This window comes from Anabrus simplex, chromosome 1 (assembly GCF_040414725.1).
Source record: "Anabrus simplex isolate iqAnaSimp1 chromosome 1, ASM4041472v1, whole genome shotgun sequence".
NCBI lineage: Eukaryota > Metazoa > Arthropoda > Insecta > Orthoptera > Tettigoniidae > Anabrus > Anabrus simplex.
In genome coordinates this window covers 1,095,817,739-1,095,841,278 of record NC_090265.1, presented here as the reverse complement: position 1 = coordinate 1,095,841,278, position 23,540 = coordinate 1,095,817,739, and the positions used below count along the sequence as shown (strand labels likewise).

The 23,540-nt window shown below is 37.8% G+C and overlaps 1 protein-coding gene and 1 long non-coding RNA gene across 7 annotated transcripts in view; both read right to left on the bottom strand.

The window, feature by feature from the left end:
* LOC136858040 (diacylglycerol kinase theta) overlaps positions 1-23,075 on the bottom strand; it is a 559,022-nt gene extending 535,947 nt beyond the window's left edge. For 5 of the 6 annotated variants that reach the window (XM_067137265.2, XM_067137270.2, XM_067137266.2 and 2 more), the window contains exon 1: positions 22,695-23,075. In XM_067137265.2, the coding sequence (XP_066993366.2) occupies positions 22,695-22,830 (136 nt within the window). In that variant the 5' untranslated portion in view covers positions 22,831-23,075. The remainder of the gene's footprint in view (positions 1-22,694) is intronic. The other variant, XM_067137268.2, reaches the window with a different exon arrangement.
* LOC136858041 (uncharacterized) lies at positions 1,344-22,532 on the bottom strand. The gene is made up of 3 exons (XR_011017591.1): positions 22,382-22,532; positions 12,032-12,119; positions 1,344-5,201 (listed from the first exon to the last, which is right to left on the bottom strand). It is a non-coding gene; the product is annotated as an uncharacterized lncRNA (long non-coding RNA).
* Positions 23,076-23,540: the final 465 nt, after the last annotated feature.

The window sequence follows — 23,540 nt, the reverse complement described above, 5'->3', positions numbered from 1 at the left end:
CCTACGGGAATAATGGACTCTGTTATGGAGGGTAAGAGAAGCAGAGGGAGACCAAGACGATGATGGTTAGACTCAATCTCTAAAGATTTAAAGATAACAGGTATAGAACTAAATTACGCCACAGCACTAGTTGCAAATAGAGGATTGTGGCGACGTTTAGTACATTCACAGAGGCTTGCAGTCTGAACACTAAAAGGCATAACAGTCTTTAATGATAATGTTTGTATGTATGATTTTGAAAAGGTCTTTGATCCTGTTAACTGGAGGAAAATGTGGAGGGCTATGGAAAAGTTTGGAAACCCACAAAGAAGGTCCTCCTTACACAGGCAATGTACAGTGGATATACTTGTCAAATAGAACACAGAGGGAAGGTGCCTCAACCTTATGCTGTGAAATCCAGAGCAAGACAAGGATGTCTACTTTCACCATCTTTATCATGACACAGGACTGTATGTTAAGAGAGGCAATGAACAGAACGCAGGTCATTCAGTGATTGGAAGATATGGATTTTGCAGAAGATCTCTGTCTCCTGGCAGAAAGTTTTTCAGGACATAAAAATCAAACTGAATGACTTTAAAATCACTCAAGAAGTAGGTTTAAAGATAAACAACAAAAAGACCAAAGAAATACCAATAAAACCACTATAAGTTGAGCCTGACTCTACATGGAATTGATATAAAAAAGGGTACAGGAATTTTGTTACCTAAGAATAATTGTCAGCCAGGATGGAGGTGCTTTTAGAGATGATGTGAATTGTATAAATAAAGCCAATGGAGCTTTTGTACAGTTACGACCAATACGACCAATTACAACCCCCTCCCCATACACATAAAAATGAAGATGTGAATATTCAACTCAAATGTCAAATCTGTATTAATGTACGGAACTGAGACATGGAAAGTCACCAAAAACATTACCACAAGGCAACAGATGTTTATAAATCACTGAAGTACATAATGAGAATATGGTGGCCAAAGACCATTTCAAACAAAGAACTTTGGGAAACCACAAGTCAAAGCTCCATACTGTAAAGTAACAAACAATGAGAAGAAAATGGAGGTGGATCAGCTACACTCTGAGAAGACCACTTTTTGCAAGGCAGGCACTGAACTGGAATCCGGTAGTTGCAAGCAAAGCAGAATGAGGATCACCTGGAAGAGAACCATACACAGGAAGGTAGCTGAGTCACCAAGACAGAAATGTAAAAGCACTGGTAGTAAATACAACATACTGAAGAAATTTTGTCACGGTCTTTTGTTCCACCTAGGAATTAAAGGAAATAAGTGATGTCTCCAGTTCACTTATTTTTCTCAAATTAAATATTTATTTTCTGATTTCTTACACGTTACAGATATGTTTAATTATAAATAGCCTTTATTTTCACAAAAATAGAAGTTTACAATACATGTGTGTAAGGATACTTTCTCTTAAAGCAGAAGATGAATAAACACATACATGTCCTAGAAATACTACTGTGATAAAGTTCACTACAATCATTTACGAAGTGTAAAAACAAAAGTTTCCTGAGCTTGTAGGCCATGGTTTATGGGTAAAATTCTACATAAAACTACATTTGGTACTTTTAAGGGTCTAGTATTTCTGATATCTATGAAGATTTATTGTCTATTGGAACTGTAACAGTCTGCTGCCACAAAATTTGCAATAATGCACGTTCTCTGCACACACTTTGCCATGAATTGGTGCTTAGCATTGATTGGCTCAGCATAGCTGGAGATTTCCTTCATCTATCCCAGCTCTTGCACACTCCAGACTACCTAACTTAATTCTTGTAGAAACAACATTTAAGAACAATGGAGCATGGACCAATCATGCTAGGCTCTTCTTCACAGCAAAATTATGGACCACACCTTTTAAAAATACTATTACTATAAAGAATGCATCTGAAATACTTTTAATGATTACCAGAATGGGATCTCAGATGGACATGAAGATGGAATTTTTTCTATCAGTGTGAAGAGATGTCTTGCTGGCAAGAAACTGATGGCTCAGGTTGTCAGATCCATTGCATTAGAGCATGTTTCAAATTACAAAAATGTGCTCTATGAATGAATATGAACGTAAAATACTGTATTACATGTATATAGTAAACATGCTTGATTTGCGATTGTGCAATTTGTAACTTTATCAAGGACTTGTAAATTGTGTAAGTACTGAAAGGATCATACTGTGGAAGCACATGATGAGGCTGGTTCTCTGTACATCAAATGTCTGGAAAGAATGAATCAGAAGTTACAAACTGCTGTAAACAAACCAGAGTTAACTGCTGACTGCAGAAAGGCATACTTGGGACGCGTCTTCTACTGGAGCCTATTTTCCACATACTACAGGCCACATGCTCCCTGTTATGACGACTGGAGTCACACAGTCAAGCTCATCGCAGAAATTTTGTGACACTTTTACAACCACACATTTCTTCAAAACAAAGTAGGGCCCACTTCCCAGAAATGACACTCGCGCAGTTCGTCTTCTTTTCTTTCAAATATGGCCGCCATGATATTCATTAAAAAGGATTTCAGATAGAGCCTGTACATAGCGACAGCTGACAGCAACATTTCCAGCTTACCACTGACCTCCACATACCGTGGACCCTTTTAAATGCAGAACACACTTTCTGGTGAAATGTCAGGAACCATACAAGATTGTGGAGATAATAATCCATAGCAAAGGTGAATCCACAAAGTGAGAGTTAATTTCCTTAGGTTACTCATTGCCTTCTACCTATGACGGCCAGGCTGAGTGGCTCAGAGGGTTAAGGCGCTGGCCTTCTAACCCCAACTTGGCAGGTTCGATCCTGGCTCAGTCCGGTGGTATTTGAAGGTGCTCAAATACGACAGCCCCGTGTCGGTAGATTTACTGGCAAGTAAAAACTCCTGCGGGACTAAATTCCGGCACCTCGGCGTCTCCGAAGACCTTAAAAAGTAGTTAGTGGGACGTAAAAGCAAATAACATTATTATTATTACTACCTATGACGGAGGTTTTCAATTGGTCAAAGTATAGACATTGCAATGTTGACAAACATCTGCTCAAGAGAACAATGAGTAAATTCCCACATGCCATGATGAATCGATGGAATGCAGTGGGGCCAGTGGTTTAAGGCAGGTTTCATTTCACAAGAAGGCAATTGCTAATATGAACCACTTGGACTGATATTTAACCACTGAACATCTCTGGATTTGACCATTTCCATGGAGCAAGAGAAGCTGGGATATCTTCATGTAGAGTAACTTGAACAGTCAATACTCAAAAGTGACATGATACTGCAATGCTTTTCCCATTCCAATTCCTGGTGGATCCTGTGATAAGCCAAACCTAATTCTTAGAAATAAGATCAATTTCAAAAGTGTACAGATCTAGCAGAATTTGGCTCAAGCCAGGGTGTGCACACATCACCTTCCAACATTGTTAACCAAATCCCTCGTCAGATCAATGCCGAACCATCTTGAGGATGTAATAAAGGTCAAGGGCTGCACAACGAAGTATTAAGGTTGTGATATTTGGACAATATCAGGACCCTGCCCTGCATTAAATCATAGTTACCGTATACTGGAGTGTCCGAATACTTTTTGTTGTCGCAAAAAGAGGCCTTTTCTTTCTTATTGTGATTTACCAGGCATTGTTAGTGCTGTGTTTGTAGTTTTTTGCTCTGTATGAACAAACGCAGATGTCAGTGGACAGAAAATGCAATTCTTAAACCATTTTCAGGGCTGCCGACAGTGGGGTTCAAACCTACTATCTCCCGAATACTTTTTACACTAAATGTATCTGGAATCCTTTCAACAGTGTACATGCTGAAAGATATTTCAGTAAACCCAATTTTATTGCAAGTGTTATGAGATCACAAATTACAGAATAGTATGTTCCAAGATTTTCTTCAACAGTGTCACTGATTCATGAACATTACAAACTTTTTATTTTATTCTGAATTTTTTAATGTTGTGCTTTAAAGCTAGGCCTATATGACAAATAAAAGCCTATATCAATTTAAAATAAAACAATTTCATTATACTTCATACATTATTATTTCTATTAGCTCTATGCAAATGCAATTTCACATTAAAATTATATATTATATATTTTCCTTCAAAACCCTAAATTACAAAGGTATAAATGCTGCTAAGTGCTAAATGTACAAACCAAAACCTTAAATTTTGATTTCAAAAGGCTAAAAATAATCACTCTTGTTCATTCTTTAGAATCAATCCAACATATTATAGTATACAGTAGCCAGCATGACCAATGAGGCTTGTCAAACGAATCTGGTCAGCACAGCATTTGTTGATATTGTGGTATTTAATGTGTCACTGGACTAGCATCAGGATGTGGTAAAAAACACAAGATTCACAGAGAAGGCTTTTTATATTTTCAGATGCCAATTTAATTCCTGTGGGTTGTACTAAACATTGCACTCAAAATACACTGCAAGAGAAAGGAAATATTCAGTTTTAGAGTTTTATCAGTTTATACAGGTCGTTTTCTTTCTTTTTTTTCCTTTGAGCTTTGGTCGCAGCACGAGTCAGAGCACGGCACGTTGGACGAAAAGACACTCGTTTGCTAGCGGGTATTAATCGTGCCATTACTCCCCACTACATCATGCCAATTCATATTTATAAAAAGCTATTTCTAGTGAAACTATTAGTCTAACTAAAAACTTCTTTGGCATTACATTGGATGTTCACGATGTTATCCCTCAACTGTCAAACACGCCAGACACCTCATAAAAAGGTTTGCAGACACTGCGAATCTCAGCCTGTGCCATGTTGTAAATAAGTTGTTCAATGCTCTCTTGAAGTTCTCTTATGTGAGGGTTGTTCACATACACTGTCCCCTTCAGCATCCCCACAGGTAATAAGCCCAGGGATTTAAACTGAGAGATCTAGCAGGATAATCAACCACACGATCTCCGAACACTATTATCTCCAAAGACCGATTAGCAGTGTGTCCCGTCGCATAATCTTGCATGAAATGACCATTATTCCTTTCTTCTTCTGTCAGCTCTTGAAAGAATGGCCTGAGTATGAAGTCTATACATCGGTCAGCATTTTCGTTGGCTGAATGGTCAGCATACTGGCCTTCGGTTCAGAGGGTCCCGGGTTCGATTCCTGGCCGGGTCGGGGATTTTAACCTTCACTGGTTAATTCCAATGGCCCGGGGCTGGGCGTTTGTGTTGTCCCCAACATCCCTGCAACTCACACACCACACATAACACTATCCTCCACCACAATAACACGCAGTTACCTGCACATGGCAGATGCCGCCCACCCTCATCGGAGTGTCTGCCTTACAAGGGCTGCACTCTGCTAGAAATAGCCACATGAAATTTAAATTAAAGTCAGCATTTTTTGTTTCATGGAAAAATATAGGCCCTATAATTCAACAAGCACTTACTGCGCACCAAATTCCTATCTTTACATCGTGAAGTGGACGGACATGCCGCTGGTGCATATTTTCTGTATGACAGTACTGTGGAGTGGGATGAAATTGATCATTCTCAATCTGTTATTAACCGTAACTTCTATATTAATGGAGATAATAAAATCATTAAAATACTCTTACTAAGCTCAGATAGTAGAACATCATATGTGGTGCATAATTTTTCATGATATTTTTACGACTGTAAAAAATTTTAAAACTGTTGGTGATCAATTTCACCCATAGTGTGGTGTCATATTGATCAGCTTCCATGAATAGCATTGATATAAAGAGGCTCTCATATATGACCAATTTCACCCCCAGCCAATTCTACCAAGTAGTTTTCTAGTAATGATTGGTTGAATTTAAGGGGGGGTGACGATCGATGGGTTGAGATTTATCAAATTAGATTTTCTTCACCATTATCGTCGTCATCTAAACTACTAGCCCGACTGGATGGGATTTCTTCTTCATCCTCGGACTCATATGATTGTCCTAAGCAGGCAATACTCCTTCCAGGAATAACTGTCAGTTGCCTGTTTCTGCGCGGGGTATTCTTTTCCTTATACCGCTGTTGTTTCAAAAACTCTGTCAATGAATTATTGATATTCTCTTCCATGTTGTCAGTACTGTAAGGGAGTTTGCTTATTACCTTCCCAGCATCCAATGGGTACACACCTGTTGCCCTAAAACAAGCCTATAGGTTCTTCTTTATTGCTGACCGGCATACTTCTTCATTCATTTGGTGGACACTATCCATTTTCTCAAGAGTTTCCCTTAGAAGCTGTGGAAATGGTGGCTTAGGAAGCACGTTCTGACCTCTGTTCCTAAGCTTCCATACTGTCAGTGTCTTACGCCATGCTTGTTTCATGGGCCGAAAGAAAGCCACATCTAAAGGCTGGCATATATTTGTGGAATTAGGTGGTAAGCAAAACAAACAAGATGTTTTCATTTCATGACTGCAGAACATCTGGAGAAAAGTGGGAAGACAGGTTATCTCCCAGACGCAGTTTCTTCCCTGGCAAATGCTTTGCATGAGGCAGAAAAATTGAATCAGGCCAGTCACAGAATGATCTGTTGTATCTCGCTCCTCTAGAACAGCATGGCGCATCATAACATGGTTAGCCTCTTGGTCTATTTCCCACCCAAGTACTGTGAAGCCTTTCAGCCTCATAAATGACGTATGGTGATAAAAGAACACCTGAAGCTGACCCACAGATCATAATAAAAAATGGTGACTTTGAATGATTGCAGACTTTTTCAGGGCATTTTACTCCTCGTCTAGCAATGATGAGCTATTTTCCTGGATCGGTACTCAAATTAGACTCATCATAGTTAAATAGCCTATGCAGTCTGGAGAAATGCCTGCAGGGTTTCTTCAAGATTGGCAAATCTGTAATCACTTCAGCAAACACTTTTGCACGGTTTGCTGAGATGTTCGTTTCAAGTCTTTTGCCTCCTTTGTCCTTGTGTCCGCTGAGCAAACCCCTGACCCAGTCTGGTCCTGGAAGAGGCCAGTCTATCATTGTTATATAAATAATATTGGACAAACATCCTCATATCAAACGAATCAGGTGGAAAACCCCAATCTACACAGGTTATGACAGCTTTTTTTCTTCCTCTAGCATCAACACAGTTTGTCTACCATGTTTCTTAATCCGAAGTCCATGGTATTTATTACCAAGAGTGCCATAACTGAGTTTATGCTTCTCAGCAGCTTTTCTCAGAGACATGTCTTGTTACATCTTGTAGGGCAGCACTGACCTGTCCTTTAGAGTAATTGCCGTATGTCCTACTGCCAGGCTTCTTTTTGTATACCCTTCCCATTGTGACACCTAGAATTTTAAAAAAATCTTAATTATTAATTAATGAATTAAACAATAACAAACTATTTTTAAAACGGGTAGGAAACAGTTAAGCTTAAAAGTGATCAATGTCACCCCATCAAGTTTTTGAAGGTTAATATCTCCCTCAGGAATGAATATTTAAGAAATAAAAAATCATTAAGTAATAGTCCATAAATAGCAGTAACAGATAATTATGATGGTAATGCTGTTTTTCTATAACTTTAAGACTCAACTTTCTTATTATTTATAGTACAGAAATAGGTGATTATCAGAAAATATTTTCACATGCTTCCTAACACATTCCACTATTTTGTACACACACTGTTTTTATAATTCACCAACTTCAAAATCTGAACTCTTTGCTAACATAAAAATAAGAAAATTCCCTAAAATCACTTAGGCTGCACAGAATGAAATTTAAAGTGAAATGTTTTGATCAATCTCACCCCTTAGGATCAATGTCACACCACTCCACAGCAGCAATTTTGACTATTTACCTAGCCACTTTAAGGGCAGCCATGCTTCATCACTAAAAAATAAAATTTCTGGGTAAACATATCCATCGGCAACTCACTGAAGCAACCAGTTACAATACTGAACCCTAGCAAAACTGGTCCTCTTAAGCATTGGGCAACGGTGGGTTTGTAAGGTTTGGATTTTAACAGTTTTGTTGCTTTGTGAGTGGAAATTAACACATTAGCTTGTATGGCGAGATGCGACGGATTTTTTTTTTTTTAAGCTCTTACCAAGAGAGCTCCTTTTCATCAAGCGATCTCCTGCAGGTTTTCTTATTAAAAGTGGACCTAGTGGTGAAGAACTTCTTCAGTAAATTACGTACCATATTCCTATGGGGAGCGAGGATGCAAGGAAATTTACGAATGAGCTGAAAGCGGCACTCTAGAACAGAAGATTGCTCTGCATAGCACAACACAATGAATACACACCTTCTACTGCATACATCACTCAATAAACAGACAATAACTTTTATATTCATACAGGAAACCCGCTATATTAAAGATAACACATTGAACACACTATCAATACCACATAATTTAAACTTAACTATTGCAGTATATCATCTCAGCCGGACATGCAGCAAATGAGCCACCCGATCCTGCTATCGCCTTTCCATGCAAGCTCCTCAGACACTCGCCCACAGTTTTTAAAAAAAACCTGTATTTCACATAGTCTACCATATCTAATAATTTCAAGACCACTCTTTCTATAATCAACTTGTAGATAAAGATCCAAACCACCATAAAGAACCTGTCCTAAACAAGTAACTCAACTAAAAGTGCAACATTAGTACGGAACACAAACCAATACTTTCTCACTGACGTGTATTACAAGAGATCCAATACACTAACAGAACATTCCTAAGACAAATTTCCCAACAATTCCTCATGAACAAGTAAATAGGTGTTACTAAATACCAACTTAAAACATGCATTAACCTAAAAGTCTTCAATCCCAGGAGAAAATGATACTTCAAGCAATCTGAACCACCACCAACATAAACAAAATCACATCTTTCCCAAATAAGCCTTAGGTTAAATGTGTTAATATGATGTACATTTATTAGTACCCAGAATTACATATTATCACCTATCACTCTAGAAGAAATGTGAAGGTCAGTTTTTTAGATTTTCATACCATAGTGAAGTACAGTACTATACATTTTTCACTTTTTTAAAAATCACCAAGCCAGTAATAAGTTCACCAAAAAAGTAAAAACATTAACTTACATGTTTAATATTGAATATATGAAAGAATACTAATATTTTCACAAAGGGGTACTTTTGAAGACCAAATTCGGTAACTAAACTGTAGATGAATGATTTGCTGTAATTTAATGTTTTTCCTTTGGGAGAGAAAAGGCCCTAAAATTTACGCACAACTCAAAAATTCACAGGAGAATGTTGTTCTTGAAACTGACTGAATTTAAACCACAAAAAATTCTCTCTGCACCACATGGTGCACATAAATCATCGTATTTACTCATGTATTAGACCCCTTGGCTTTTCAAGACGAAAAAAATGAAAAAATCTTGCATGTAAACCCCCTAACGTAATTAGTTAGAGAAGAACAGTGATTCTGCTTCGAAGCGGGTGCAAGTCTTATGAAGCTCTGATGACAAAACACACATTTTAACAGTTTTGTCCGTATGACCCACGCAATGAAAACACGCGTCGAGGTAATTCAGTACATGTTCACCTCCATAGCATAGGCCAAGTGCAGCTCTAATAACATTGCACAAATAGGTGAATAGTTTTGTATCTGACCCACGCATTGCAAGCACGCATCAGTCATGTATATATGTCTGTGTTTTGTAGTTAAGAATGTCCACCAGCGTAACGGTTAGCACAATTAGCTTCCGTTCTTGGGAGCCTGAGTTCGATTCCCAGTACCGTATAGCCAGAGATTTACGAATGGCAGAAAGGTTGGTTTGTGGTAAAAATGGTATATGCAACTTCCTTTCACTGGGGGCCTCTCTAAAAAAGAGCTGCACCACCTCGGGATGAGGAAATGAGTTTATACTTTAGTTAAGAAATATTCACGGTTGTTGCTAGGCCTATTAATATAGGCAGGCAAGATCATTAACAAAGTGATCGTTTAATATCTCGTAACTTGGGCCAGTATAGGGTTTTGGGAGAGAAGTAAGTTTATAACGTGATAAAAACAATCCAATCACAATTGTTTTACTCGCCAACATACCTAACAAATAATAATAATATTGAATTTTTCAAAACTAGGGTATGCATTAAAAATGGGAGACAACAAACGTACGGAATTAAACATTATGATAATAAAACGCATTATCGCCACACCTGTAGATATCCATAAATGCGGCAAATTTTCCTGTTATTTATTTTTATTCTTTCTGCTATGGAACTTTTGGCACTATCCGGGTGATAGCATACCTAACCTGCGGTCTTTCTCATTTCATTCACAGCTGTTTAGGTAAATCTTGATGTGATAAATGTAGAGAACAAGCATGAAATATACTTAAAAATAAGGGTCTGGCTTTCAACAGCTGCAGTTATCAAAAGAATGCTTCCAGTCACTTTTGGAAATACAACTCGTAACATACGCTAGTTATCAGCTGGTGGTTCGGCACGCTTTCAACCACACGGCTTTATTCAGAAGGAGTGGCTTCTGCTACATATACACCAGCTGGGAATATCAGAGACCATCTCCAGAAATCATTTGGGAATAGCTTCACACTGTTTGGAATCTATGGTTGGGAGCAAAACTATTTTTAAAAGGTTCAAAAAGACAGGACCTTGAATGCTTTCAGTCTCGATTGCAGTGCATGGCTGACGAAATTGCAGTGAAGGAGACGTCACTTGGAATGACGACACGTTGGAAGCAGGGAACATTCTCTTTGGCAGGGAAGTTAGTGGTGCAAGACAACTAAAATTAAAGCAGTGATCAGGTTTTCTGTGTGGTAGGCCTACTGCTCAACTGACAGAGACAAATGACTGGCCAATGAGTTATTTTGTAGCAATAGTGCATTATGATACCCTTATCCCTTTTCTGTACGGGGTCGAGTATGAAGCGAGACGAATCTTCATAGCGAGTTTTTACAACCATATGCCCTTCCTGATGTGGACCTCAGAGGAATTAATGAGATGAAATGAATAACGTCATATGAATTACTACAATGGTTTATATTTACTTTATGTGTAGGCCTGAAAGTCGTGTTCACCATTTATTGATCTTTTATATTTAGAAATACTGCCTTCCAACAAAAATAGCCAGTATAACTCAAATAAGAAAAGAACAGTGTAAAATGTTTACATGTACAATTTATAGTTCTTTATAGTCTAGAAGTCATGTGTTCACCACGCAATATTTGATGTTATCGCATGTTGGACCCCCCTATACTTATTTTTGGCTGTAAAAGTGGGAAAAAAAGGGGGGGGGTCTAATACGCGAGTAAATACGGCATTTAACCTAGTATGCAATGCTTCTGAATAAATTTGATTTGTAAAAAAAATATTGGTCCTAGGCTTGCTGTTACTAGAAACAAATCGCTAATTAAGATTGACATTTAAAATTCCTCACGATACAAACATCTAAATTCATGGTTTACTGGAATGTTTTAAAAGGATATAAAATTTACTGCGAAACAGGACCCTACAAATGAAAACAAAATCTTAAAAGTTACAGAAGATTTTTAAACACTAACCTTCTAGGAGAACTTAAATACAGTAGTGATTACTGCCCCCACCCTGCCTTCTACTTGTTCAAAGGCAAAACAGATTAACCCTAAAGACAATCGTTAGCAATGTTACTGCACCAGCATACTACTATATGCAAAGTATCATTGAAAATGCCTCAGGTATGTTCCAAGTCACTTTGCAATCGACAGTCCCCATTATATACTGCAAAATTCCACTGAAAGTTGCAGATCTTGTTTTAAACAATATATATTTTAAAAATACATAAAAACTAAGGTAAAACAGCATATCCCTAAAAGCGACTCACCCACGATAAAATTCCACATGCAAATCCAGTTCTGAGCAGTAAGAATCAAGACAGAAATCTTGCTTGTAATGGTGCTATGATTCATTAGCACAGAATGAAGTGCATAAAATCGACTAACACTGGTACCAGATATATACGCCCAATTTTAAACTTCATAGACCATGCCTTATGAACATACCACCACCTCCACCACCATCTCTTAACAAAGCAGTCTTGTATATAAGGAGCAAAATCTATTAACACCTCTCCATGTCATACTTACACAACACAAAGAATGTGACATGGGACATCAAAGTTGCCATCAGACCAGACTCCCATCCATTTGACCATTCTGACACAATTTGATCTTCCTTAACATAACAAAATAAATAATATTAATTTCCAAGCTCAGTATCAGAGAGTTAGTAGGTTTAATTTCATACAATGTATTTTAACCCTACGTGTAGTCGCAAAAACAATTATCAATGATTGAGCAAATTATCATCAACAGATGGATTTTCAAGTATCAATAATAATTCTGAGCAAATCATCATATAACAGATTTCAAATGTAACGACCGATTTCAGGCTTTAGTTGCTACTACCCAAAAAGTCATGTGCCACAGAATATTATCCTTCTCCAAAACAGTATTGTAGCCAATGAACACCAGGTCTTTTAAAAGTGTTACAAGTATGTCCAGAGTATAAAGGATTTCATTTTTAAGTATGATATAACAAATAAGTTAAACTACGAGCTTTAAGCATGGAGTCTTAAGGATGTGAAAACTAAGTATGCACATTATTGTACAAGTTTACACTGAACAGAAAGCTTCTACCATATGCCAGGTGTTGCCAAAATATGCCAAAGGTTCAGTTAAAACATGACATCTTACAAGATACTATTATGACCACTTCATGTGTTATCCCATAATTTAAAAAGTGCCCCAGTATTGCACACATTATGAAAGATCTGAGTTTCTGTTAGGATTTGCCTGGAGACAACAGGAAGTCATATCTGATAAGTTATTAGCCTATTCCATAATTCATTAACATGTACAGAATCTACCGGATTGAAGTCTCAACTGTGATTAAAAATGATTCCTCTTCTACACACCTCTACGATCAAGTGGCCGTCAATGAGAGAATTCGTAAGAAAGATCCAAAGAGTAGAACTATAATTGTCCACTTTGAACAGCCAACTGGCAACGTTATTGTTACGGTACTTTGAGGTACTGTTATCATGACAGTGTTATCCAGGACAATTTTGAAAATATGTAGCAAAAAACTTATTTCTTAAGAAGGAACTGTGAGGGGTTTGGATAACCGTTGCTCTGTCTTATATGGCTCGCAGTTCATGCTGGAGTAGAGGCAAAGCAGGACATTATTAAGATGAGTTCTAGAATTTAAGTTCTTAAATATTAAACCAAGATAAATAACATTTCTAAATATTTGAGTCTGCCTTGATAGAATCTGATGTTCTTTTAAGAACTAAACATGCCATCCCTTTTAATAATGTGCTTTTTTACAGGTATGTTGTAGTATAATATTTATATTTAACCTGTTGTTCGACAGACTGAAAACTTTTAAGTTACATGTAAAAGACAGAGGAACCTTTCATACTGGAGAGTAACTCATACACAGCACGTGGACAGATGATCTTTTTCAGGATGTCGTGAATAATGATGCACGACAGACACTCTGGAAGAACACTAAAGGCATATAAAGACAGCTTCAAAGGGAAAAATGTTTCTGGAATGAGATAGGCTTCGGAAAGAGATGCATAAGAAGTATGTGTGAATGGAGTACATACAAAAGACACATGCAAACCCAAAATGTTAGGCTGCAGCTTTCAACAGTCCAGGACAGAGTAAGAATAGTGGTGATTGTTGAAAAGTAGATACTCCTACAAAGTGTTGGACAGGGAACAGGAGAGAGAACAGCATGGAAGAAAGGGAGTGGTTGTCTTATGTTAAGGCTAGGAGCTTACCTAGACCTGACCACCAATAGCTGACCAGCTTCAGAATCTCAAAGGCCGCATTCACAGTAAGGCGATATATGATAAGTGATATATCGTAAGCGATATACGATACGCGACATGCACAGACAGATACTTGAAATCTAAAGGGAGGCGATAAAAAAGCTGCGCAATTGCACAACATATCACAAGTGACATATCTCTCGAAGTGTAGCTTGCTAGTCTCTTCAGCGATTAGTATCGTACGATATTTCGAGCGGTGAACATGACGGGAAGAAGAGAAGAGAATTATGTAATACCTTTCATTAATTTAGTGGAACTGATTGGTACAATTTGTAAAAAAATATGTAAATAATTCTCAAATTAAAACTGCTAAATTTTATTAATACTGCTTTTTATATTCATATATACTTACTTTATAGTAATCAGAAGTTTTTATCTGAAGAAATGGCCTTCCTGAAGGGTGTATCTGTTTTTTCAAGGGTTCATGACACTAGGCTTTTCAGAAAATGAAAGTTTTCAGGATTCATTCGATAAAACTCCCTGCATTTTGATTCATGTTGAGACAGCTTTCGAGAAACAACAGCCGAGCTATGGTGCAGGTTGGTAAGATTGTAGGGATGTACCCAGTATTTCCGTTTTCTTCTCATCCTACGCCTGAACCAATAAGCCACTAGAACGTCTTCCTTACTTGAACTCGTATTTGTAACTGATGTAGTGAGAATTGTGTTCCCACCAAATTTTTATCGCCCAGATCGCGCCGATTTATTGCCCAGTGTCATGAACTTTCCTAGCAATATATCGTCGCAATATATTCCTTACTATATATCACTTATCTTATATCGCCTTAGTGTGAACGGCGCCTAAGGGTAAGAGGATGTGACTTTAACCATAAACTGTTGATTGAATGAGGCTTGATGGAGCAGGGTGTGAACAGGAACATCCATGTTAAAGGTTTATGCATGCACTCTGGTGACCATACATCTATTATTCGCACACTTTTTAGTGATTGATTTTTGTACCGGGGTAAGGAGTAAAGAGGGAGCTCTCCCGGTTCCGGTAATACTGCCAACTGAATGGAAATTAAATCTGAATTGAATCGATAACATGATTGATCGATATGAATTTTCTAAACCTTTATTATCGTAAGCTAACAGCTGTGTCACACACACATTATATAACATTTCTCGATGCGAATCTTGTTCTTAGCATGAATTCTATAGTTTGGCTTTGCTGTGTAAACAACAGTACTAGTACGTAAAGTGTACGCCAGATGTCACACAGCGATACATAAGCGATTCATAGTTTGTGTTTCAAAGGTTGCCAATACGAACCTCAAAGATAACCGAGTCCGTTATAGCCTACGATTCTTTCACCTCACCTTCTCTGAGCTTCTCCTTCACCGTCTAAGAGACCTGTCACCCCCCTCAGGGAAGGAGCGAAATTTTTTTAGTAGATGTAGTAATGTGCCATGAATCGGATAACTGTATTGATTTAGTAACGTGAACAGAATCAAATTAATCAATTCAGTAAAATGATATAGATGTTGATTCCGATAGGGAACCTGAAATATTTATCCTGAATGAGTACATGAGTAATTTTAAATTTATTATTATTGTTATTATCTTCAGTAAAATGAATCGACGCAGGAAATACTTTGTCTTAAATCATCATAGTTTTGTATTGTGTTCCCGCATTTATCTTGGAAACACAAGACTCACAAGCATAAATCTTTTTCCTTACCCTTTCTTAGTTAGCAACAACTGCTTGTGAACTTTTATCAGTCCGACAACAAATATATGCATATATTTTAAAAGAAACATTCTAAAATGATCTAAAAAAGTTATATACATTGACCTAAAACCTTCTTGGAAGTTGAAATAATTACTGATAATCCAAAATCAGAAAAAAATGCAAAAGAATTACGTGTTATAATTTGTTATATCGCAAAATGAATTTCTGTACTACCGAGCAACATCCTAATCCAGGGAGAAAAATGCTGACATTTCAACAACATCCGCCCCCTAATAATCAACTTATCAAAAGTTTTTCTGTGAAAGGACAAAATAGAAAGTCTATGAAACAAGTATCTAAAATATATTTTAAAATCTCACCATTTTACATTATGAACATATTTCTCTCAATATGAAATAGCTTATGACATATACACTATTTGCATATGGCATACATTAATTAAATCACATAAGTGTGCCTGAAGAGAAATTTGTCATAAGATAGCAATTCAGACTGGCAAGAGTCAGGAGTCTTTCCTTACATGTCCTCAAACATGAGCCACAATTTGTAGTCCAAAGGAATGAGATTAGGAAGAGGGGAAAATGTCTGGCACATTCAACTTTCTTTTTTTGCTGTTTGCTTTGCGTCGCACCGACACAGATAGGTCTTATGGCGACAATGGGACAAGAAAGACCTAGAAATGGGAAGGAAGTGGCCGTGGCCTGAATTAAGGTACAGCCCCAACATTTGCCTGGTGTGAAAATGGGAAACCACAGAAAACCATCTACAGGGTTGCCGACCACTGCTGGGTTGTTCAAGCCTTATGAACCATTTCTCTTATTTAAGCTATTTCCACTTAGCTTTGACCTCTGGATCCCAAATGCAAACCTGGCTAGGGCAGTCAAATTTATGAATGGACAGAAAAGAGTCAATTTGACAACCTATGATGTTGGCATATAAAAGATCACTGGTGACACATTTCGTGTTCAACTGACGACAAAGAAAACCTCAGCCATAGATCTTCCAACAGAGATCCATTTGTCTGCCATTGGGGACAGTAAAACGAATGTCAACAATGACATGCAGGTAGGCTAGATGGCATCAAAGTAAAACTCCTGCATGCGGAAGTTTAGACCATATGATTATTATTCATTATTATTCTCACTACAATCTGACACTTTGTTCAGGCTGTGTGGAGGCATTCATTTCTTAAGCCACATGCAATAGGAAGTGGGCACAGTAAAATTAAGGCATAAACTAATAATTATAAGAAAGTATCTTTCTTTGCCTTGGGATACTTTTTATTTTTGCTATTTGTCTTATGTTGCACCAACTCTGAGAGGTCTCATGGAGATAATGGAATATGACAGGACTAGGAAGGAAGCAACAATGGTCGTAGTTTAGGTACCATACAGCCCTAGTATTTGCCTGGTGTGAAAAATGAGGAACCCGGAAAACCATTTTCAGCGGTGTATGAACACACTATCTCATGAATGCAATCCAACAGCTAGAAGCCTCAAACCACACAGCCAACTTGTTGGGTGGGATTTATTCATCTTGAGCACTTTATATTTTAGGTAAAAGATGTGATCAGCAGTGTTGTCACTTATGCTACCAAATACGATTACTGATTTTGGAATGTTAAATTGAAATGTGTTCCAGTTCCACCCATGCATGGTAGGTATTGACGTGATTAACGCAATACCGTACCTTATCATCAGTATACATGTACAATATCCTTCAGTAGTCCACAATTTGTGAGTTGTAAGGTGACCTTAGCCCTCAGCTACTATCCGCACACTTTATGTTGGTGCATTTACACCCTAGTGCTGAATCGGTCGACCTCGGCGATCTTCGAGATTCGTACTGGCAACCTTTGAAACACAAACTATGAATCGCTTAAGCATCGTTGTGCGACATCTGGCGTACACTTTACGTACTAGTACTGTTGTTGTTTACACAACAAAGCAAAAGTATAGAATTCATGCTAGGAACAAGATTCGCATCGAGAAATGTTTTATAATGTTGTATAATGTGTATGTGACATAGTTGTTGGCTTAAGATGATAACGGTTTAGAAACTTCGTATCGATCGATCATATTCTCGATTCAATTCAGATTTCATTTTCCTTCGGTTGGTAGCACTATCGATACCGGGACACCTCCCTCCTTACTCCTCACCCCCGTACACAAATGCACCAACATAAAGTGTGCGGACTATATGTCATGCTTCTGTTTAGGAGCTAAGCTACTGCTTGACCCACCTGGATTCTTGTATTCTTCTGGCCACAACAACATTAGAGTGTATTAGGTCTTCTTACAGGCAGTTATTTAAAGGACCATAAGACAATCAGATATCTGCCAAGATATCTTATTTTTACCTTTACCTTTCATAGTCCACCTCTGCAAGCATAATTACTGCAGTGACCTAGCTGCTGACTTTGTATCCAGACAACTACAGTTAAAATCCTAGTGGATCATAGGAAGGAATGATTAATGAAAAAACCCCAAACAAAACTCGAAATGAGTGGAAGTGAATTCAGTAAACCAAGAAGTAACTGGAATGTGTTGAAGAAAGTTTACAGTCCATCTTGTTCATCCTAGTATCTTCATTGTTCACAGTAGTGGAAACTATTGCTTGCTTACCTGCCAGAAAACATGACCTAGGTGTGAACAACAGATTAAAAAAATATGCTCCTTGAAGTGATCAGTATTACAACGTAATTGGAACAGAGCCATTTTTTAACATTTTCTTTGAAAAAATATGGTTTCTTAAATAGGTAACACATCGGTCAAATGCAACTGTAATTACCAATATTAAAGTTCTTTAAAAATTCAACGTGTTCAGAATCTCCTACTTTAAAGTGTTTCCCCACTAAAGTAGCTGCCACTCTCAAAATAGTATCATGGACTATATTCTGAAGTGTGAAAAGGAAAAGGAAATATAACATTTGTTTACCATCCCACCACTCTTGCTCTCTTCTCATATTATACCTACAGTGATAAGGTGAATTAAAACTGTGTTCATGCTAAAAGACTAATATGATACAGTACTCACACTGGATCTTCTACAAACTATGGATGTTTTCAGAAATCTCTAACTAGAGGCACCTTATTATTCAATACCTAAAATTTCTAGCATGTTTAGCAAACTGAGATTTTCCCCACTTAAGGAAATATTAAAGTTAACAATTGCTTACACTGAATTGTCTCAAGATCATTTCTCATCCCTCTCTCGTGCCAAATTCTGCCCTCCCTCATCCTAAAAAGAATATTCACAGCTTTCAAGCCGCATCTGTTTTCAAACCTGACTCATTAGAACTTTATATTCATCTCTCTTCAAGCACAAAGCCTATTATTATTTCAATATTAAGCCCTAACCACCAAAGTTCTTCCATCCACCAACAACCAAATCTCGAAGAACTGAAGAACACACACAATGACATCCTGGAGCATGTCTCATTCAAGGTTCCAGGAACAGACTAGGCTAAAACAGGAAATGCACCAACACAGGAGAGAAAGGAACAACACAGAGAATGAATGCAGAAGTATTGGGCAAATGTCACAGCCCGAAGGAGGAGACAGATTAAATGACGTAGTCCACAGCTGGCCAAAACGAGATGAATGAATAATGCAATCTCCCTTAAACTATCAGTGATTTGAAGAGAAATAAGTGTTGAAAATTTTTCCTGGAAGCAAGTTTGTTAACATGTCAGTAGGACTACTACTCACCTTATATCTTTCACATTTAAGGCTCTTTAAATACAAAGAGACTGTAGCCTACTGGAATTCAATCCTACTAATGTGTACACAAAGTAAATGTAAAACTCCATTTATGGACTGATCATGAGTCTCTAGTTAGAGATCCTCTCCAAATATTCTCATATTAAAAAATGCCTCAGGGGAAAAAAAATAAAAGATGGAACAAGGAATACACCCAGCCATTATTATGACATAACATTCTACCAGTAAACACTTTCATACAATGTGATGTCACATGCCAACTTAATGATCCAGTGTTAAAAACATTATAAAATAGATGTGATCACAGGAGGAGGGGGGTATCAAGATGAAGTATTACTCGCACACTTTTTAGTGATAGATTTTTGTACAGGGGTGTGGAGTAAGGAGGGTGCTCTCCCGGTTCCGGTAATAGTGCCAACTGAATGGAAATTAAATCTGAATTGAATCGGTAACATGATCAATCGATATGAATTTTCTAAACCTTTATCATCTTAAGCCAACAACTGTGTCACACACACATTATATAACATTTCTCGATGCGAATCTTGTTCCTAGCATGAATTCTATAGTTTGGCTTTGCTGTGTAAACAACAGTACTAATACATAAAGTGTATGCCAGATGTTGCACAGCGATGCATTAACGTTTCATAGTTTGTGTTTCAAAGGTTGCCAATATGAATCTTGAAGATAACCGAGGTCGACCAATTCAGCACTAGGGTGTCCTCATTCAGTCACTAAAAAGTGTGCAAGTAATAAACGGGCTTCAACCCCTAAATGTTCACATAAGAAAATCAGGGTTAAATTTAATTTTTTGGTAGCATTATGTACATTTATGTTAAATTATATATGTAAGAAATTTCATTTTTCCGTATTGAACTAAGAATTACAATAAATAACCTTCATATATCCACCTATTCAATACATTCAATTCTGCATTAAATAATATGACGCATTGCAATGTGTCAGATATGAAAATTACCATTTCCATAACTAATTCCAAGATTGATGAGAATGAAACCTAAGAGGAAACAGTGACGGATGAAACAAAAACCTTGTAACAGGTGGATCATTTCAAGAACTCAGGATATATATTCTCTCAGGATGGTAGCATAGTAAGTGAAATCAAATCAATGTGAAGCAAAGTCACTGCAGCAAGTTCTAATTTTCAATCAATGGTAGGGCCTATTCTGTATGAAAGAAGCAATATCTTGGGGAAAAAATTATCTTTATATCAGTCTGCTTTCAGACAGTCCTCACTGTAAGGGAGTCAAAGCTAGGTGGACTCGGAAGCAGACCCAAAAACAGCAAGAATGATTGCTGGTACAAACAGGTGTGTACAATGGCAGAATGAGGAAAGAAAGGTCAAGTTGAGAACAAATTCAATAGCTGAATCCGTGCTTGTAATCCAGCTTCAGTGATGGGGTCATGTGACATGAATGGAGGATAGGTTACCTAGGAGAATAATACTCAGCCAGGGGTGTACAAACAGCTGAGAGAAACTAAGGTGACAATGGTTAGAAGGGGTTTGGAATGATGCAGAAATGTAGAAATAGATAAGATCACAAAGTTAGTTGGAAATGAAGAGTTGTGAAAGCATAACAATCAATATGTTAGTGAAGATCTATGCAATAACAGAATTCACAAAACTGAGAAGCCTAACCCTATAACTCAATAGCACGGAAAGATCGGCATCTCATTTACAGAATAGTCTAGTGGCTAAGACAACTATATAGCCCTATTAAGTACAATTCCTCTTTCTACCTTCTCCTCCAGGTGGAAAGAAAGTATTGTTCTCTTGCATAACTCAAAATTTACCACAGTAAAAAAAAACAAAAAAACTCATTTGTTTCCTTACAGCAAAACATTTTCAAGCCCATTACGGTTGATGTTATACAGCGCCCCTCGTAAAAGCACATATGGCTTACAAAACAGTTCATGATGATTAATATACAAATAAAATTTCATGTAGGCTAAATACTTTTTTTTTCCAAAAACAATGATCAAAATTCACTATACCTCTGTAGGCCTACAGCAAGTTCATACAGACTATAAGAAGCAGAGATGAATAGTATAAGGATTTTAATTCATTCATCTTTTTTTGTTTCCAAATTTGGCCAACAATGAACCACATAGAACTTAAAGAATTCTTGGCCTTTCCCCTCTTCTTTTATCAAAACTTATTCATTCTTTTGCTTCTCATCTTTCTCTCCTCTTCAGAAATGATCCGTTCAAGCCTCCATTTTAGGGGTTTCTCTTCAAATGATTTTATACTGTCGACTCTTCTTCTGAACTCTTCTATTCTGGATCATCTGTACTGTAATTCTAACTTCTTCCACATTCCTCTTGACCTCTTCTACCCACTTAGAGGTGGCCTTTAACCTCATAATGTATTTGAAGATCATTTTGGTGAAATGTTTGTCATCCATTAATTCCATTATCAGATAGGCCTACATCAAAATGTTTCGTACAGCATACAATACAGTACACAATGTGAGGGCATTTGCTCATTAGCTTGTCAACATCCACCATTGTATACCATTCAGCCAAATTAGAATTTTACAATTTGATCTTATCAACTGCAATTAGTTACCTGCCATTATTTGCTTCTTATGAAGGTTCTGTGGTGACTTTACTGTTCTATCAGATCACTGCTTTAAAAAATAACTAGGGGTACTTCGGCATTGGCCAATTAACTTGATATTCAGGAAATGCACACGATTGCAACCGAGCAAGGCGTGGAACTTAATGAGCTGATACCTATATTAATTGCTTTCTAAAGAATATTGGGAGTGGGAAAGTCTTGATTTCAAAAGCTAACGAGTTAGACAGTAATCGATACACATACAACTTTCTTCGAATCGCCAGATTGATATGAAAGTACGACCGATATGTACTATGAGAAAAAAACATCTTCCTTCCCTTCAGACATGAACTCGCCATTACCCACAATTAAATTAGTTATAGTTTAAAAAAGCTAATAACTCGCGTTCAATCTGCTGTTTTTATTAGTTTACTTGATACAACCAACCAAAAGTAGATCGAATACGTGAATATGAACGGAGCGCACTATTCGAAGAAATTTTATGAAACATTACCTAACAATAATTTAACGATAAACCAGAATCGATTGTCAAAAATATCAATTAGCACTCAGATGAGTTGACACAGAAACTGTAAGTTACCTCAGATTTTCCTTGCTCCGTGCTACACTTCGGTAGAGTTAGTGTACTTTATTTATGATTTATATGGTTTACAATCTAAATACTGTCTCTGCAAATTTGGATCTAAAGCCAAAATATTCCCCCAAAAAAATGATTCCTAATCACTTTTCAATAAATGTATCCACGCCCATCAACTACTCAGAAAGAGGAAAGTAGAATCTGCAAAGTCCATATTAAAGATAAGGGGTGGAGAGGGGAGAGCACAGAACAAAACAGCCCGGGCCGGCTGCTCCCTAAAGAAACCCTGTAATAATAATGCGTAGCGAGTACTTACCTTCGCAGATGTACCCCTGCTGTATGAGTCCCCACAGCATATCCGTGCAATGGTGACAGTAGGTGGGCTTATGGAACGTTTTCTTGCTGAAGCTGTGCCCATGGCTGGCTGGGGGTTCGGCCGAGACCGACGCCATGATCCCCGACCCACCGCGGCACCGTTCACGCCAGATTTTCACCGTGAAATTACACTAGGCACACACATATTACATGTCTACGTTATTTCGGAACCGTACACGAACATTGTGATGCCGTAGGGTATCCCTGAAATTCAGAGTTACATGCCTAAGGCGCATTTCCGAAGGCCTTCCCGTCACAGCTGACCATCACTCGCAAGCAAAGATACCTTCGCGCATCCGCAAGACGCAGCGGCCAAGAGCTGCACAGGGCGCCTGTACCACATATCACGGTCACCGCCCATGTGATCAGCGCAGTATTGAGATGAACCAGGGCACGCGAAAATCTCACCCCCCGAACAAAACTGGCGTAACCAAATTCAAGGCCTAAATTAGACTTTGCAAGCGACAATACTTGCCATAAGTTTTGTTTAAATATGCGCATAAGTACAAGATCTAAGTCATTTTAATATTGAATATGAAAATCCACAGCCTGTTTCCAGTCATTTGACCGGGTCAGGAATGGAATGAATGAAGCGCCCATCTAGCGGTGAGAATAGGAATTGTGCCGGCTGCCAAAGCCTGTCGCACAACTCTGGGGCAATGATTAATGACTGACAGATGAAATGATATTGGAGAGTGTTGCTGGAATGAAAGATGACAGGGAAAACCGGAGTACCCGGAGAAAAACACGTCCCGCCACCTTTTTGTCCAGCACAAATCTCATATGG